This window comes from Mesoplodon bidens (assembly GCF_964165515.1).
Source record: "Mesoplodon bidens genome assembly, chromosome: 1".
Lineage (NCBI taxonomy): Eukaryota > Metazoa > Chordata > Mammalia > Artiodactyla > Ziphiidae > Mesoplodon > Mesoplodon bidens.
In genome coordinates, this window is record NC_138176.1 from 191,079,285 (window position 1) to 191,099,283 (window position 19,999).

Below are 19,999 nucleotides of genomic sequence, written 5' to 3' on the forward strand. Positions count from 1 at the left end.
AAACGAGTGCAATATTATACGTCAATTATATCTCAATTTAAAAAATGAAATAAAATGCCAAGTTAACCTAGAAAAAAAGGAAAAATAAAGGTATGTGGAGTCCCTATGGCTGGCTTGCTGCAGGGGATGACTTTGGGGAGGACAGCGATGGGTGATGGGAATGTTAATTAGGTGGTTTGCTACATGGCTTATAACAGAAATCCTCCCTTTGTGTATAAAATCTACAGTAAACTGCATTGCTAGGCAATTAACTCCTGGAGTAGATTTACTTTATGAGGCTGTGAAGACGTGCCAGAAGACATTCAGGCTCCTTGAGGGAGGAAACCTGGAGTGAAGGGCTGTGCAGGGTAACACCGGGTCTCCCAGTGCAGGGAAAATCCAAAATAACAGAAGACTTTTACTTGACAACATTTTAAAAACTTCTTATCCTGGACATTTTCAAACTTACGTAAAGGTAGAAAAGTAGAATGAAGAATCTCTACGAATCCATCATTCAACTTTGACATTTTGACAAGCTTGGCTCATTTTTAAAAGAAGCATATTGTAATTTTCCATGAAGAAGTATTTAAAGACACAAGAATCGTTGAGGAAATTAATTTTTTAATGGCATTCATCTTAGAGAACAACAGTGGAAATATATTTCTTTCAAAATAAACCAAAAATTAAAAATGTTTTGAAGCCATTTGAAACCATATGATTAGCTGAATTAGTTTCTTAAGACTTGAGGTGAGATAGCACTGAATAGATGCAGTATTTCATTCCAGCATTTTCTTTCACTGCTATGTGAATTTGACCTGTAGAAATCAGAAAAAGAAAAGGAAAGAAAGACTAAATCAATGAATGAATTAGGACTTATCAATTCCATCTTTACCTTATCTTGTTCCAAGTATCAAAACTTTCATTCCACTGCTACCCTACTGCCAAATTGCTGCATATTTAAAATCTGTATCAAATAATGGCCCTTGGTTCAGTACAACCTATTTGAAAGAGTCACAAGCACTACTTAAGATTCAGATGAGTCATCTAGGTTAGAGCCTCATTATGCTTCTTTGCTTGAAAGTTGCATTTATTTATTCATCCACATTAGTTATTAAGTGTCTACCATGCATCAGGCACCATTGCTAGGTGGTTGGGTAAACCAACATAATGCTCTGTAGATTGCCAGAGCTAACCTCTCTTATCAAATGGCAAAGACTCATCAAACATGTTAAGGTAAGAGATTCCTAAAGGCAGAGACCCCAAAACAATTTTTTTCATTAACTGGATGACTAGACCAGTAAACTGCCACATTCTAAGTAGGGGACTAGGGCTACTTTGGCAAAATTCTGAGCCACATTGGTAACAAAGAGCTTTAAAGAAACATCAGTGCTAGGGAAGAGAAACAACAGCCAATTCTCAGGAGGTAGGGTACAAGGAGGAAAAAGAGTAAGAAAACTCACCATCTTGACTCTGCTTGTAAATGAGTAAAGCACATCATTCACTGAAGAAAGCAATCAGACTACAAATACTAGGATACTAAAATGGTATTAGGGGCTTCCCTGGTGGCGCAGTGGTTCAGAGTCCACCTGCCAATTCAGGGGACACGGGTTCAATCCCTGGTCTGGGACGATCCCACATGACATGGAGCAACTAAGCCTGTGCACCACAACTACTGAGCCTGTGCTCTGGAGCCCGTGAGCCACAACTACTGAGTCTGCGTGCTGCAACTACTGAAGCCCTCATTCCTAGAGCCTGTGCTCCGCAACAAGAGAAGCCACCACAACGAGAAGCCTGTGCACCGCAACGAAGAGTAGCCCCTGCTCGCCGCAACTAGAGAAAAGCCCGCGTGCAGCAGCGAAGACCCAATACGGCCAAAAATAAATAAATAAAATAAATAAATTTATAAAAAATAATAACAACAAAATAAAATGGTACTAAAATGCAACATGAAATGAACTAAGATGTTCATCAAGAGGACATCATTTGGTGCTGCGTGTGGGCAAAATAAGTAAGAGGGAGACAGACTGTGCCAGTGCCAACCAGTCATACTCATGAAGGCACCATCCTAACCAAACACTTTTGAAGACTTTTTGGGAGATAAGACTTTGTAGACAATAGCCATTTCCAGGTGAAATAAAACTTTCATAACAAGTTCAATGGGATTGGCAGTAAGTGATGGAAAGGCAGGACTGAGTAAGCCATTGCCCTCTGGCCTGAGAAAAATAGGAAGAACTGAGAGGATTAAAAATGTGACCAGGGTCTTCCCTGGTGGCGCAGTGGTTGAGAGTCCACCTGCCGATGTAGAGGACACGGGTTCGTGCCCCGGTCCGGGAAGATCCCACATGCCATGGAGCGGCTGGGCCCGTGTGCCATGGCCGCTGAGCCTGTGCGTCCGGAGCCTGTGCTCCGCAACGGGAGAGACCACAGCAGTGAGAGGCCCGTGGACTCCAAAAAAAAAAAAAAAAAAAAAAAAAAAAGTGGAAAAATGTGACCAGGAGAGCTTAGGAAACTAGGAAAATGAGTAGCTGCCCAACTTTGACCATACTGCCACCAAAAAGTCAGTACTCTTCTTCCTAAACAGGAACTTTGGGCATTTTGGATAACTGGGTGAATTGTCCACACTTAATTTATAGAGACTAAGATAGCTTTCTACCACTTTGGAGAATGAATTATTATTTCAATATTGTGGAGCTGACAAGAACATATAAGTAGATATATTACACAGTCACACTTAGTGTAACATCTCAATGGGTTACTGTTGGAAGCAGTGAACCTGTGATCTAGGCTTAGGGAAATGAATATTCTGTCGTACACGTGTCTCTACTACCTTAAATCATGAGGTAGTTAAGACAGGTATGGATGAGATCTGGTATGTTTTTTTGGTACATCACACGGCCACTCCACCTGTGGCAGACATCCTAACAAATCACAGAATTCTTTCCCATCCAATCAGGGTTAGCCCTCTCTACCCAGGCTCTGGGAAGCTGACTCCCAACTGATTGGTGTCGGCTGGCCATTGAAAGTCATTTACCCCCCATTTGGTAATGGATAGCTCATGTATCTGTGAGACAGAGTACCAAAGAAATCAAAGATGTCTTTGAGAGTTTGTTTTGATACTCACAAATCAAAGAATTCCCACCGACTTACCAAGCATCTTTTACAAAGCATTCATTGCTTTTCTTTTTTCAATATCTCGCTTGAGTTGACAAAGGATGCAATAAGGGAAACATGCCAGCCATAGGAAATCATTACAAATAGAGCCCTGTTAAAAAACAAACAAACGGATCAACAAGTAGCCTATAAATACAGTCATAAAATTCCTTGCATTTATTTGACTTTTCATACCTCTTTAACACATACATTTTATGTCACTTGTTTATCATGAGAATTCTGTGACGTTATCCTTGTTTTTCTGATGACCAAGTGAAGTTAACTGACTTGCTAAGATCACATAAATTGGTGGCAGTGGGGCTTCCCTGGTGGGGCAGTGGTTGAGAGTCCGCCTGCTGATTCAGGGGACACGGGTTTGTGCCCCGGTCCAGGAAGATCCCACATGCCGCGGAGCGGCTAGTCCCGTGAGCCATGGCCCGTGAGCCATGGCCTCTGAGTCAGCGTGTCCAGAGCCTGTGCTCCACAATGGGAGAGGCCACAACAGTGAGAGGCCTGCGTACCGCAAAAAAAAAAAAAAAAAATTGGTGGCAGTGATTGGTCTTTCTCTTCTCAAGCCAATGCCTTTTTCATAATACCATACCATTTCAATTGATCTGCAGGTTACAATGATAGCCCCAGTTCTCTATCATCTGTTGTCTCTTTTTTTTCCTTTTTAAGAAAACTTTTGGTTTATTTATTATTTTTATTAACGTGGAATGGTTCCCTTTAAAGCCAGTTGTGTAATGCACCAATTTTTCCAATTGGTTGTGAGTATAGTGCCAGATGAGGCCTCACCTTGTATCCCTCTAGGCATTTCTATTGATATCCCTCATGCTATTCTGCAAGGGAGGAAGTCCATAGTGAGGGAGGTATATATAAATTATGGGGAAAAGAAGAAAGAAGAGAATGAATAGTGTCTGGAAAAGCCACTATTCATTCGTAGAATGGGCTGCTTTGCAAAGTTTTTTTAATAAATTTATTTATTTATTATATTTATTTTTGGATGCATTGGGTCTTCATTGCTGTGCACAGGCTTTCTCTAGTTGAGATGAGCAGGGGCTACTCTTCATTGTGGTGCGTGGGCTTCTCATTGCAGTGGCTTCTCTTGTTGTGGAGCATGAGCTCTAGGTGCACAGACTCAGTAGTTGCGGCTCATGGGCTCTAGAGCGCAGGCTCAGTAGTTGTGGCACACGGGCTTAGTTGCTCCGTGACATGTGGGATCTTCCCGGACCAGGGCTCAAACCCATATCCCTTGCATTGGCAGGCAGATTCTTAACCACTGCGCCACCAGGGAAGCCTTTTGCAAAGTTTTGAGGGCCCTCTCCATGGTAGGTCTAGTTGGGTCTTAATGCCCTTGGGTAGAGATGCCCTTGAAGGGACTCCTGCCCTGTGTAGTCGGCACCGAGTGATCTGAGGGTTCTAGTCTGACAACCAGATTCTATGACTGTGTGTCTTGACTGATTGAAATAATTTTGAACTCCATTTTTGGATAGCACTTATTCTTTAAAATGTTGAATTTAATACAACTCCCAATTTACAGTGTGAGCAGAGACAGAGAGAAAGAGAGAGAGAGAGAGATCTATAGTAGATTTAGTTTATAAGGGTTGGGAGCTCCTAAATGGTGAGATTATAAGTGATTAATTTTTCATAAAAATTTTTTTTTCTTTGGGCTTCCCTGGTGGCGCAGTGGTTGAGAGTCCGCCTGCCGATGGAGGGGACACGGGTTCGTGCCCTGGTCCGGGAAGATCCCGCATGCCGTGGAGCGGCTGGGCCCGTGAGCCATGGCCACTGAGCCTGTGCTCCGCAACGGGAGAGGCCACAACAGTGAGAGGCCCGCGTACCACAAAAAAAAAAAAAAAAAAAAATTTTTTTTCTTTGCTACAGTGATTTTGATTTTCTTCTAACAGAGAAAGCATGTGGGACAAAGAGTGGACAACTAGATAACAATGTTAGGAATCTTCTAATGTTGTGACCTTCATCAGATGGAGGAATGGATATTCAGCTTGAAGACAATTCAGTCTCTTGGCCTTCTCTTTTTCCCTGATAAAGCATTCAAATCCTCTAACCCTTCCTCAAAATACTTGTTTTTTTCATTCTTTAGTTCATTGTTTATTTTTATTCTTTTTATCTTTTAAACCTTCATTAAACCAACACTTACTGAGTACATATTATATGCTACAAGGAAGAAAATATTCAAGAAGGATGTAACCACTTTTCTGTTCCAGCATGTCTGTGCCTGTCTTTTACCTCAGGAAGTTTTTACAGGGAAAAAGTCTCACTATTATTTGCTGAGAGACCTAGGGAAACCTTTAGAAAACACACCCTAATTCTAAGTCTGTTTCATAATACAGATACAGAGAATATAGAAAAGAAAAAACATTCCTTTTTCAAATGAGAGGAAATGAACTACAGGTTTATACCATGCTGAAGTTAATAAGGGACATAAACGCCTTGACCAGAGCAGCTTCTTGGGAAGTGGGTACCTGAAGCAAAGATTTTGCACTCATCACTCTGTTTGGGAAAGGGTGCTTCACTTTTTTGGAAGCTGTTAAAAAAAGAAATCTTGTTATGAGCACTATTTAGAGAATCGTTGAGCAAATAAAGGAATGAATTGTGGTACATGGCTGAATACACTTCGATTTGGGAAGACAAGATGGTCAAGTGGGAAAAACCAGACCTGACTCCAAGTCAGAATAAACTTGAGCCCGAGTTTCAGCATTTACATGTTCTGTGACCGTAAGCCTTTCTCATTCCTGGTTTTCATGTACATAAAATGGAGGTAACAATCCCTGCACCATAAAGAGTTTGTAAGTAGTAAATGAGCACATATATGTTAAGGTAGTATCCCAGCACCTAGGTGTTCAATCAGTGGTTGTTTTTCTTCTTTCTCTTCTGCTGCAGAGGTTGTGGCCCTAGCCAAAGGGATGCTGTCTTGACTGTGTCCATGAAGGGAGGGGCAGGTCAGAGAGGCTGTATTGGAGCAGCCCTATAAAAGTTTGCATAGATGCAAAGGGGAAACAAAGCAAAGAACCTGAATTATATAAATCAGTCCTAGGATTTGCTAGCCATTTTTTTTTTTTTTTTTTTTTCTTTTTGCGGTATGTGGGCCTCTCACTGCTGTGGCCTCTCCCATTGCGGAGCACAGGCTCCGGACGCGCAGGCCCAGCGGCCATGGCTCACGGGCCCAGCCGCTCCGCGGCATGTGGGATCCTCCCAGACCGGGGCACGAACCCGCGTCCCCTGCATCGGCAGGCGGACTCTCAACCACTGCGCCACCAGGGAGGCCCTTGCTAGCCATTTTTGAAGTCTGTTCTAAGGAAGAAGAAAAGAGATACATTGTCTATAAATACACTTATTTAATGTATACCAAGTAAACTTATTATAGCATAGAATCCCAGACCCTAGAAGTGACCTTAGAAATCATCTTGCACAACTTTCTCACAACAGATGAGAAAATTGATGCTGACAAATGACTTCTCAGAGAGCCCAAAAGTTAGCTATTTGCTGAGCTGTTCCCAGAACCTTTATCTCCAGAATCCAGCTAAGCACCCCTTCCTCTACGCCATTATGGTCGGGCCACTTTGAGAATCTCACCCTCACACCCATGTACACGACTACATACACCTAACACTTAGTGTACAGTTTTGGGAAGTTTATGGGACAGCCACAAAGTTAAGAACCCCTGTGTTAAGTTATGCTGGCATAAATGAGTGGCATAAATGAGAGCTGCAGGGAGTGCTGAGAGACAGGCAGCTGAGCAAGCCCACAGGAGGAATGCAGCCTGCCCGGAGAAGACAGCTGAGCTAAGAACAAAGATAATAACAGTTACCTGCCAGGCCCTGTGCTAAGTCCTTCCCACGCATGGTCTCATGTGACTCTTACTATGCCACCTTGGGGGAGGTATTATTCTTACCATTTTATCAGTGAGGGAGCCAAAGCTTAGTAAGATGAGTAACTTGTTCTCAGTCACAATGAGCAGGGCAGAGGCTACGTTTTCAGGAACACAAATCTGTCCTGTCACTTCTTTGTTTAAAAGCATTTTAATGGCTTTCCAGCTCACTTAGAATAAAAGCTAAAGTTCTTATGATGGTCTGCAAGGCCCTAGAAGGTCTAACTCTTGCTAATGCTCTGATGTCATCTTCTTGTATTATCTCTCCACGCTCCTGCCTCCCTCCCCCCCACCCAAACTATTTCTGCCTCTCTGGCTGCTTGCTGTGTCTGGAACATTCCAGGTAAGCTCTACTTCAGGAGCTTGGCTCTAGCTATTTCCTCTGCCTGGACTTTCCCCAGATGAGTCATCCTCTCATCCTTTTAGGTCTTTACTTTCTTACTGAGGTCTTTCCTGATAACTCTATTCAAAATTAGAACCTTTCAACACTCTATTCCTCTTCCTTGCTTTATTTTTATCTGTTGCACTTATCGCCATCCTATAGATTATACTCTTACTTAGTTATATTGCAGCTATCTTCTTCCATTAGTGTCTGAGCTCTACCATTGATAACCATCATAGTAGTAATTGATGCAGGCAAGAATCTTCAGTGGGTGAGGGTTTGATGAGGAATAGGGTATTTACATCTCTCTACAAAGTCCTTATCCATTAGGAAGGGGAAAATAGCAACTTTGTGATGGAGAATCTTGACAGATGCTATCTTAACCAAAGAATCAAAGTTAACATCATGCATAATGAGATAAATTGATGTCATGTGCTTCCTGATGTGATGCAAAGCAAACATAGCATCACTTCTGTGGAGTTTCTGCCAAAAGTGTGTAACCTAAGTCTAATCATAAGGAAACATTTGACAAGCCAAACTGAGGGATAGTCTACAAAATAACTGATCTGTATTCATTAAAAAAAAAAAGACAAAGACTGAGAAACTCTTCCATATTGTAGAAGACTAAAGAGGCATGACAACTGAATACAGTGTTTGCTTCCAGATTGATTTTCTTTTCACCTACAGAAAATTATTGGGATAATTGGTAAAGCTTAAATAATATCCATAGATTACCTAATAGTATTGTATCAATGTTAAATTCCTGGGTTTGATAATTGCACTGTGGTAATGTAAGAGGATGTCCTTGTTTTTCAGAAATACACACTGAAATAGAGATAACAGGGTATCACGTTTATAACTTGCTCTCAAATGATTCAGAAAAAAAATAGAATAGATGCATAGATAGAGGAAAGAGAAAAAATAAAGCAAATGTGACAAATTTTTAATATTTGGGGAATCTGGGTGAAGCATATTCAGGAAGTCTTTGTACCATCTTTGCAACTTTAAGTCTGAAATTATGTTAAATAAAAATCTCAAAAAAAAAAGAAGGTAAGCTCCATGAAGACAGCGATTTTGATTTCCTTTATTCACTGATGTGTCTTTAACACCTGTAGTAGTACTTTGCCTGTTCTATGTACTCAATAAATCCCTGTTGAATGCGTGAACTTCAGCTTATGACCTAACAACGTTCTAGGTGCTCAATAATCCTTTTTGAATGAATGAACATCGGTATATGAGTTACCAGTGAGGTAATTGTCTCACCAATGTGCCAGCTCTGAGGGGAGCTATCATACACCCTTTTTTTACCCAAGGCTTTCTAAGCAACTGTCACCCACCCTGCAGGGTCCTCTGTCTGACTCTGAGTAAAGCCAGGAGAGATTAAGGATTCTGTGCTGACCTCCATCCCTCACCTGCTCACCGCCAGCATCTTTTTCAGCAACTTTTTTTTTATTGGATCAATAAAAGATTTTATTATGAATATATTCCAAAGGATAGGTAGCCACATGGTCTCTGTAAATCACTTTAAAAATTTAGGGTGGTAGTGGAGAAAAGACTAGGGTCAAGTCATGATGGTGAGGAGGGCAATCATGGAGATCCAGTCAGACTGAAGGAAGGCCCTCGGGCTGTCCTGTCTGGGTTACTGTTTCACAGTGGACATGAGTGACTCACCGGGATGCCGTATCGGGTCCGATACATGGTCCTCATGGCGACACTTGCTCCACACAGGCAGCATTCGTTCATGTCAGAGGCAATCTGACACGAAAGACACAGGGGAAAGAAAGTCCCACAGAGACCTGAGGGCAGGGTGAAATCACACAGAGGAAGCAGTCAGGGTCATCGTGAGTTTGACTTAATCACACCTCTTTCAAAAAGATGCTCACTCAGGAAATGGCCTTAATGGACATTCAGAGAAAACATTGGGGTCCCCTGGCTCTTTATGTCTTGCTTCTGGACCCTACACTCCTGGAGGTGGGGAAAATTGACTTGTCATATACCAGGTCAGATTTAATTGCAAAATCTCCTGCCTTGCCGATCTGAGCACGTCCAAATTATTTCTTCCCTACCCTTGTTTACATTTGGATCATCCTTGAATAGGAAGTTTGTGGCGTCAGGGGGTCTGAGAAACCCTCTGAAAACTGTGGGAGGGTGTTTAGGGTCAGAAAACATTGAGTGAAGAAATAATTGGAAAAATGAGTAAAGCAGTAGGAAACAGGTTCTAGATGGTTGTTCTGGCAAAGAGTAGAGGCCTATTATTGTTATGAGGATTGAAGCAAGTAAAAGTTAAGGGGTATTGGCATCAAAAGGTTAAAAAGCATACTGAAATTTCACTTTAAAGAGTCTGTATAAGACAAAAAAGGGCCTAAGGAAATAGTAACAAACAGGAAACTGTTCACAAACATGCTGAGTACAAGTCTATTTTGAAAAGTTCTAGGGTAGAGTTTTGATATGACTGTATCCTACATGAGATAAGAAAGCTCTTGTTTTTGGATTGATGGCTTTAAGCAAAAGGCTATCTCCACTGAACTTGGAACTTCCATCATATACAAAACAAAGAGGCTGTTTTTCAAGACAGTGGAAAGACCAGTCACAAAGAGAATGTCTGCAACTCTTTCGGCAATAGACTCTGAAACAAGGAAATTGTCTTACACAAAAGTGTGTTGGGTAGTGTGAAGGAATTAAATGTCAGGAAAGCTAAAAACCTGAAAGCTTCCTGAAATGGAACAGCCACAAGAGTCACAAGAATACTGAAAACCAGAAACACAGACTCACCACTGTAGGGAGAGGAAGAGGTAAAGAGAAGACTGGAGAAACACATCAAGAACACAGGGATACTAAAGAGTTGAAAAATATAAAAAGAGGTGATTGATCTGGACAAGAATCATGAACTCAAGGACAGGCAAGTAAAAATGAATGAGTAAAATAGTTGGAAAACCCCCACAAACTAGCCAGTAGTGGATGGTGGACATAAATATGGCAAACTGTAGAGTGATGGTCCCTTTGAATGGGTTTAGCTAATACTTGGTAGCAACTGACTTCTGCCAGCTGAGAATGAGGAATCCTCTTTTCAGATTTTCCAAATTTTTAAGAGAAGCTGGAAATCTAGATTGGAAAGTTAGATTTTTATGTGGGCTCTGATTTTTATATGGTTCCTACTATTTTAAAATTAATACAGCAAGAGGGGTCATTATATACAGGACAAACAAAGCACATCCTGTGGCAAAATCTGCCCAGTGGTCCAACCTTGTGACCTCTGAGTTCTAGAATAAAACATGGATCCCTTGAGAGGATAAGCAAACAATTTTTTTTATGTCAGCAACTGCACAACTGTAGCCCAGGAGAAAGCAACAACCATGTGCACTTACAAATCCCCATGTCATCACAGCAGTCAAACACGCCGGTTTGCCAGTCACTAACCGTTGCACCTCCTGTGCCATATTTTGGCTGCAAAACAACTGGATTCATTTTTAAGACTAAGTTCAAAAAGGTACTGCCTGTGAAAACAAAACCAAAACAGTATTCAACACCTAGCTGTATTGGATATAACGTAGATACCAATTCAGAAGACATTTCATTGCACCCCTCCTGCTTAGGGTCAGTCACATTCAGCTAACTTAGCATAACATTTCCAGACTATTGCCAATATCTGAGAATTAAAAACATAAAGGAAAGAAAAACAACATAAATGAGAGAGGATGAGGATTCCATTCTCAGGTTGTCTGGTTGTGTGTTTTGTTTTGATTTTTTCCTTTTTCTTCTTTCACCAATCTCTCTTTTCATCAGCAATTTTCAAGACAACCATCCTGAACAATGTCTATTTTGCATTTGAAGTGTTTCTATTTAACAGTAATTATAATCAATTTTTACAAAGCTATTCCACAGACATTATCTTAGTTGCTCTGTAAGAGAACTGTGAGGTAAAGTTCTTTACTTCTGCATAGAATTATTATTAAAACAGATGCTTCTAGCTAATGTCAGCATTAACTGCTTAATTATTAGTGGTGTCCTGATAGCTAAAGTTTACTTGGAAAAAGATTAATTTCCCTTTGTGAAGGTATCTCTGAAAAAAGAGGCTTCAAGTCCCACAGAAACACCCAGTGGTTGCAAAACCAGTAGGAAATAAGTGTCTCTCAAACAAAGTGGTGCCTATGCTTCTCATATTTCATCCAGCAATCAAGCTCAGTCTTGTGAGCTGCTACCCCTTCAGAACTCTCAAGAGAGAAAATGTCTTCACTAAAATGATTTCACTAGTGACTTCACTAAAATGATTCACTAAAATGATTTCACTAATGACTAATGTTAAAAATTTCTCCTTTCTTATTTCAAATCTAACCATAATGCTGTGCTCTGTAGTCTTGGTCCCTGGTCACTTTCAACACTTTCCTTGACTAGTTACAGGGCATCCCCCCACCCCTATTATCTCTCGGCTTTTGCTCCTTCAATATTCCTCCACTATGTTGTCAGGAAAGGCCCCAGTCAAAGGTTCTACCACAAGGCTTCCCAATCCCGAGTGCTTGGTTAAAAATACAGATACTTGATTCTGATTCAGCAACCTGGGGTGGACCCTGGGTGTGTAAAAATTTTAAGAGGTGATTCTGATACAGCCAGTTCTGGAGACCACTGTGTGTGTCATATCACTCTTCCTCAGTCCTTCCTAATCAGTCTTCTAGGCTCTTCACCTTGCTCTGCATTTCTTCCTGACTCATTTGTCTACTCTGAGATCCCTGACTGTTATCAGTTGATTCCCACCAACAGCCAACTCTCCTTGTGGAATACAAATGCCAAAGCACTTTGAACTGCCTGAGAAAGGAGCCTCAAATATTTATTATCAAGAACTTGCTTTATGACACAAAGAGAAAACCACCCAGATTGAGAAGGCTATATAATTATGGTCAAATCACACCGAGAATCATGTTTGAAACTGCAAGGTGTAGATAAATATTTAACTAGAATTAGAAGGTCTTTCTCCTTTCTGATAAACTGTAAGGGCAATGATACCTTTGCTGATAATGCAGGAAAATATATTGCCATGTGGTGGGGCAGACAATTAACTGACAAGCTAAAGTAATAAAGGGCTGACTAGGGAGTCTTACAGCAGTGCCTGGCACACAGCAGATATGCAGTAAAATATTGTTGAAGGAATGAATTAGCAGAGAGGTGGTGGTTAACAGTCATCAGAATGGATAGTATTCCCTTGTCTAATAGAGTGAATGTAAATTTGTGCTGGGGTCAGACACAAACTTTTCAGTTTTTGCATAGATGTGTTTTGTATTTCTCATTATAACTGAGTCTTTATGAATTAAACTATTCTACATAGCAGTTATTGTCCACTGGTTTGTTTATAGATATTCTGTCTTAGAAAACCACTGTCATATTGTTAGCTAACATTTGTGATATAATTTATTTAAATACAATAGAAAACTTGCTTATAATTGACAAATTTTCCTTTTATTGTTTTAAACTTTAGTGTAAGAATCACTTGAGGGGTTTTTTAAGAATGATACATCCCTAGAAATTTGGATTTAATCTAATAGGTCTGGAAAGGGATTGAGGAATCTGTATGTTTAATAAGTACCCAAGTGCTTCTTAAGAGAGAGGGGTTAATAAAAAGTAAGAGTGGTGAAGGGGACCAGCTGTATTATTGCCTAATCTGACTGCTTTAACTCTAAATCATATTTGTTTGACTCCTTTCCCAGACAATGATTCCTCTGAGAACCAAATCAAAAGGGGACAAGAAGAGAAAAGGATAATTCATTCCAAGTTTTTTTATCCAGCAAGCCTGGCTTCATTTTGGTATTGGGTATAGTTACAAAACCAGAGGGGAGTATCAGAACTTTGAATAAGGAGGAGAAACTAAGAAGAGAACTTATGAGGTGGGAATCTCTAGTAGTGAAACTAAAGACCTAAAACTGCAGAGACACCTGCAAAGCACCAGAGGGACAAGTACAATTCAAAGAGGAAGTGGTGGTATTTAATTTCAATCAAAACAAGTCTGTTCTGTGAATCTCTTTGACCCCGTGGGAGGTGTAAAAGAAGCATCTGACTCAGGGCCCTGAGCTGGAGAAGTCCAAACATGTGATCTGGGAACAAGTTTTGTGTTTTTTGTTTTTTTCCAAAGTAACAGAGTAGAATTATCATTCATTCTGGTGAAGTTGGAGAAGGCTGATGGGATTCTTGTCTAGGCATAGATAGTAGACATTCTAGGCAGGGGAAATAATGTGAGGAAATGCACAGGGGAAAGAAAGAGGGTGGAATGCATGAAGAACAGTAAAGACATTAGCTTTTGGGAGCAGGAAGCAGAGTCGGAGTGTAGGGATAGAAAATGCACGGCTGTACCTCAAGGTCTCCTTCCCACACCTGCAGCAGAGATTTTCCACCCTCCCTGTGTCCTTGGACAAATTAACTTCTCTGAGCCTCAGTTTTAACATCTTTAAAATGAGTATAATGTGACTTTCTTCTTTGAGTTGTCGTATTAATGTGATCAGACTATGTCTATTAAACACCATGTTTCCTGTGTGTCAATGACCTGACATATGCACCACTGTGTCTGTTTTAAACTAAATGTTGCCAAGTAGCAGGGCCTGATTTAATGGTACGGAAAAGCGCCTGAGAGCCCAGCACCCCGAGGCTAACGACACTGTTGTGATAGGAAGATCAATGCGTTCGGAATCAGAAGGCTTGAACTGTAGTCACTGCTAGTATTGGGGAGGCTCAAATAAGATCACTATGTGAAGACATTTTGAAATCTGCAGATCACCGTATACATGGGGGACAGGTGCCAGTGAAAGCTGATGGAAAAAATCTGCACGTGATGTGTTGCCAATATCACAATGGCTTACACTCGTATAAAGTGCTATGCTTTTCATGTTTGATCTCTACTTAACATTGGTCTCTATTTAATATTCACAGCAGGCCAGAGCACTCAGGGAATTAAGGGTGATAAGACCCTTTTTAATGCAGACGAGAAAACTGAGGCAAAGTGGTCAAGTGCCAAGGCCAAGGAAAGATCATGATCGCCAGGCCAACCTCTTTGTAGATGAGAAAATGAGGCTTGTCTCAAAGACTTAGTGTTGGTCCCACATCCTCTTCTTAGTCTATCCAGGGAAAAGGTATGGCAAGCACCTCACAGGAGATGTTATAGGAACCAGAAGATGAGAAAGTGGACCGAGCAGCACGGTCAGGTGGTTAGGTCATGGACTCTGGCCCTAGGCTCCAGCTCTCCCAGTGACTATTTACATGGCCTTGGGTGAGTTACTTCACCTCTCTGTGCCTCAGTTTCCTCATCTGTGAAATGGGATATTAACAGTATCCAACTTACAAAGTTGTCACGAGGATTAAATGAGTTAATTTTTGAAAAGTCCTTCGAGTGATTCTTGGCAGAGGGTAAGTACTTCATGAATGTTAGTTAAATAAAAGAGAGTAGTACTTGGCTCTGGAGGGAAACACAATACTCCTCCCACCCCATACCTCCTTTACACCCCTAGGAATTGTAAGATGTGGGTAGTTCTCCCACAAGGCTACAGAAGAAACGGAAAGAAACAGAAAATAGCCACATGTTCAGAGTGACAAAGTGGCAGGGCTGGGATTTGAATTCAGGTCTACAGAGCTCCAAAGCCTTTATTCTTCTTTTCATTGAACTCTACCAATCAGGGACTATAAATCTTGGCCAGCAGAAATGAGCAAGCCTTGTTCAGGAATAAAAGGTAAGCATTCTCCTAGAACGTCCCTTCTCATGCAAATTTTTGGGACTACCAGAAGCTAGACAGTTTGTGACTAGCCTCTTTCTTTTTATGTCCGTCCGTATGTATATATGTGTGTTATGTATTTTTAATATCTTGAAAGCAGTCAATAAAAGCTTGCCCAAGGGTTCACAATTCATGTGTAGAGAACTGGTTCTCAACCAGAGATACTTCAACTCCCAGGGGACATTTGGCAACTTCTGGAGACAGTTTGGGTTGTTACAACTGGGAGTGAGGACTACCTAGTGGGTAGAGGCCAAGGATATTTCTAAACATCCTGAAAAGCACAGGGTTTTTGTTTTTTTTTTTTAGAAAAGAATTTTCCATCACCAAATGTGAACTGGGCTGAGGTGAGAAACTGTGATTTAGAGAACATTAACAACATAATGAAACAGGAACATCGGGAGGGATTCTGAAGCCTATCTAGTGGAGTTTCCTAGCAGATACAGATGTCGTGTCTGCAGTAGGCCCGATGAGCTGTCCTGGTGAGGAATGAAACCTTACACGTCGCTTCTGAGTTCAAAAAATGTTCAAAGTGCAAGTGCTGGAACTCAGAGATCAGGACAGGAACCCCGCGCCCCCATAGATTTGTTCACTTCCTGTCTGAAATGCCTCTTCTGTTTTGAAATTAATTAATTAATTAATTTTTGCTGTGTTGCATCTTCGTTTCTGTGCGAGGGCTTTCTCTAGTTGCGGTGAGCGGGGGCCACTCTTCATCGCGGTGCGCGAGCCTCTCACTGTCGCGGCCTCTCGTTGCGGAGCACAGGCTCCAGACGCGCAGGCTCAGTAGTTGTGGCTCACGGGCCCAGTTGCTCCGCGGCATGTGGGATCCTCCCAGACCAGGGCTTGAACCCGTGTCCCCTGCATTATCAGGCAGGTTCTCAACCACTGCGCCACCAGGGAAGCCCCTGAAATGCCTCTTCTGTGTGGCAAGTCCTGCCGGGTACCCCACTGCCCCCCAGACTTGCCTCTTCTCTCTTCCTTCTACTTATTGTTCTTATGTTGACAGTTTAATCTCCCCAGTTCTATTGTTCTTTTCTTCTTTAAATACACTTTTAATTGAAATGCACTATATATACAGTATAGAAACTGTAAACATGATGAATTTTCACCAAGTGAACAATTCTTGTAACCACAACCTGATTCAAGAACTAGAAACTTACAGAACCCCAGAAGCCCTCCTTACTCTCAAAGGGAGTCTAACCCTCCACCCAGAGGCAACCTCTACCCTGTCTTCTAACACCAGAGGATCATTTTGCCTGTGTTTGAGACATATTTATTGAATTATATACATTATTTATTCTTCTATTCCTGGCATCTTTTGCTCAAAATTATGATTGTGAGATTCAACCATGTTGTGTGCTGCAAGAATTCATTCATTCTCATCACTGTATAATATTCAATTGTATAGATATACCACAATTTATTTATCTGTGTTACCATTGTATTATTTCCAGTCTGGACTATTATCAACAGTACAGTGCTGCTATAACATTCTTGTACATAACTTTAGGTGAACTATGTATGTATCTCTGTTGTGTCGATATCTAGGAGTGGAATTGCTGGGTCCTAGGGTTCATAGATAGTGCCAAACAGTATTCCAAAGTGGTGGTACCAATTTACACACCCATCAGTAATGTATGAGAGTTCCGTTTGCTCCACATCCTAGCCAATACCTGCTAATGCCACTACCTCTTTTACTCATAGAATGCTAAAGAATCTGGGAAGCAGGCACCTAGGTTTAAAATTGAGAAAAACAGAAATTATGGTTAAATGATTAAATAGAGTTGCTGCATTTAGGGAAAAAATACAGGATATTCAGTTAAATTTGAATAATTATGTCCTAAGCATTATTTGAGATATACTAAAAAATTATTCGTTCTTTATTTGAAATTCAACTTTAACTAGGCATCCTGTATTTTATCTGGAACATTGGGGGAAAGATTTTGGTATGAGGTAATACCAATGTGGGGCAATTACTGCTCCCTGCGTTTCCAGGAATGGGAAGAGGGGGAGGAGGTGAAAACAGCGGGCTTTCCAAGGTTGCCCTTCACCCCACCCCCTCCCCCATAGGGTCCCAAAGCACACTAATGGCGGCAGTGATTTATTTGATTTCTATCTAAATTCTTTTTTTTTTTTTTGCGGTACGTGGGCCTCTCACTGCTGCGGCCTCTCCCGTTGCGGAGCACAGACTCCGGATGCGCAGGCTCAGCGGCCATGGCCCACGGGCCCAGCCATTCCACGGCATGTGGGATCCTCCCTGACCGGGGCATGAACCCGTGTCCCCTGCATCGGCAGGAGGACTCTCAACCACTGCGCCACCAGGGAAGCCCGGGACTGTATTTTAAACCTTGCTGCAACTCAGTTTTGAATTGGAATCATCTGTCCTTTGAATCATGTGGGTTGAAGATCACTTACCTGGTAAAAGACAGCTAATAGCTGCATCCACTTTAGCACAAACATCTTGAAGGGACTTAGTTGATTTTTTTAGAAAAGTTTTTTGGTAAACAGTCAACTTTGTTAAATAATTTTATATTTTGTACTATTTGCAAGGGATGGGGGGGGAAGAGCCCCTCATCATCCCACCCAAGGCCAACAACTTGTACTGGTGATGGAAGTAAAGAGGGTTAAGATAGTGCTGGTCCTTTGCCATAAAATCAAAGGTCAGAAGTTACAGAATGGTGAATTTGGGTGATGTCTGTAATCCGTAACTTGAGCTAGTCCCATCCAATACTTTCTAAGAAGATAACAAAACCATTTGTGACTGCTCTAGTCAGTATAAAGGGATCTCAAAACTTCAGTGAAAATACAATTATCTGGTGACCATGAAACGCTTAAATGCTGACAAATTTAATTCAGGAAAAAAGCAGCAGCCTATACAAACACTTAATTATAAAATATTTTTTTCTCCCAAAAGTCTCCAGATGTATTTTTCCAGAGCATGATCTATGTGCTAAGAGGGGCAGCCATTAAAAGCACACACATTTATCTCCATGTTCACCCTCCCTCCCCCACACATCCCCATAAAACCCAAATGAGTTTGAAAGTAGTATTAAGAGCTAATTTCTCAATAAAACTGATGGCTAACCAATGGTGCTTGCTCAGTCCTCCTGGATTCCTCTGCATTTTGCTAATGCATTCAAGTGCATTGGGGTTGTTCTTAGGGTTGTTTGCTTTGCAAGAGGTAAATTAAGCACATCCTTAAGGCACCAATAAAGTTGGGGCAATAAAATGAAATAAAATAGTGAAAACCCTGAGGGAAATAATCACAATTACATCAGACTTCTTTACATATGGAGGGGTGTGGATGGGTAGCACCCCACACATTTTCAGTGTGTTTAAGGCCTCTCAAGATGCCTGTCTGGTCCTGGTTATATTTTAAGGTCAGTTGTTTTCAGGTCCCTCACCTCTACTGGAGTCTGAGCGCAACGGGTCCTAGCCACTCATCTTTTTATCCTAGCACAGTGCCTGGAGCAGGGTAAAGGTTCCATAATGAGTGTTTAAAAAAAATAAATGAATGAACAAATGTATGAATACAGAAACTGTTATGTCCCATACACACAATTTCAAAATCTCTAGACTGTACATCTACCTAGATGTCAGAAATAACACCTCCCAAACTGCACATGCCTTTTATCCACCATCTTTAAGAAATGTGTTTGCCTTAGGGACCTGGAAGTAAGAGGGAGAAAAAACCCTTCTTTTTCTCCTTTCTTTAAATCATACAAGTGAGAAAATCTAATCATTCCCTCAACAGTGAAAATACTGAGATCTGCCTTGGTAATAGTGCCCATAATAACAACAGTATAAATCAGGACAGGCAACAAGTGGCCAGATTGTGATGATCTCAAAAAATTGTTTTTGTTATATAAAAACAGATATTTAGAATTAACTTTGGACAGTAAAATAATAATAAACCTCAAAATGACTGAAGCAGACGTCATGTCCCCCTGCCCCACACTAGCAAAAGTAATTCCAACAGCAAATCTTGAAACCAGCTACAAACCAAACAAGTTTCTAGAAGGAATTTTAGAATATTCTGCTTAAACAGAATATTAAGACACCAGTCTTAATGATGATACGATAATTTCTTCTTTCATGGCTAAGAACATTTTTTTTCTCTTAAAAAATGTACCTTCATTTTTAAGAAACTGTCATGATATACACAGGCTCTTATGAATCACCACTGTCAAATTTAATTTAAAAGGCAATTACATGTTGCAGACTTGGGTTTTAACAAAAAATTCACCAAGCAAATGATTAATACCTATTATTCAATTCTGCCTTGTGTTAGTTACGCGGTAAGATTTTACTGGTTCCATAATTTGTTACTTTTAGAATAATTCTTTTTTCTTTTGAAAGAGGATGAAAGAGAAAGACAAGAGGTTTGTAGCACTGAAATTATTCCAAAAATACTTACCACACGCAAGGTAACTGCAGAGGACAGCAGCTCAGACCAGCCAGGAGAAGACTCTGCAAACATCGTTTTGTTGCTGCAGTTAGGGCTGTAATCAGCAAGGGTGGGGTTCGGGTGTGGAAAGTTAGGAGGTGGGATTGGAGGAAAGAAACCATGACCTGGCTGTCTTTACTGCCTGGTACTGGTCACTGTTTCTCCCTTTCAGAAAGCGGGCACTCCATTTTTACCTTATTCCGTTTATTTTATGTGACATTTGCCTGACAACACTGTCCCCTTAGAGAGCAAGATTTATTTATGATTGGGCAACAACACATTTTATGAGGGTCCAAGGCTTGTTTATTTATTTAGGATTTCTATAATTCATCTACTTCCTAAGGCACTTAAGGGTCTTGAAACACGTTTAGAAGTAAGCATTGGGCAGCTGGTCTTAAGACTCAAAAAAT

General features: G+C 40.9%; 1 protein-coding gene across 1 annotated transcript; it reads right to left on the bottom strand.

The window, feature by feature from the left end:
• Window positions 1–726: 726 nt before the first annotated feature.
• LOC308617931 (placenta-specific gene 8 protein-like) lies at window positions 727–19,638 on the bottom strand. The gene is made up of 5 exons (XM_081235342.1): window positions 19,560–19,638; window positions 10,766–10,894; window positions 9,072–9,196; window positions 3,127–3,241; window positions 727–794 (listed from the first exon to the last, which is right to left on the bottom strand). The coding sequence occupies exons 2-4, from the start codon at window positions 10,863–10,865 to the stop codon at window positions 3,137–3,139; spliced, it is 330 nt and encodes a 109-aa protein (XP_081091468.1). The 5' UTR covers window positions 10,866–10,894; window positions 19,560–19,638; the 3' UTR covers window positions 727–794; window positions 3,127–3,136.
• Between the last annotated feature and the right edge of the window lie 361 nt (window positions 19,639–19,999).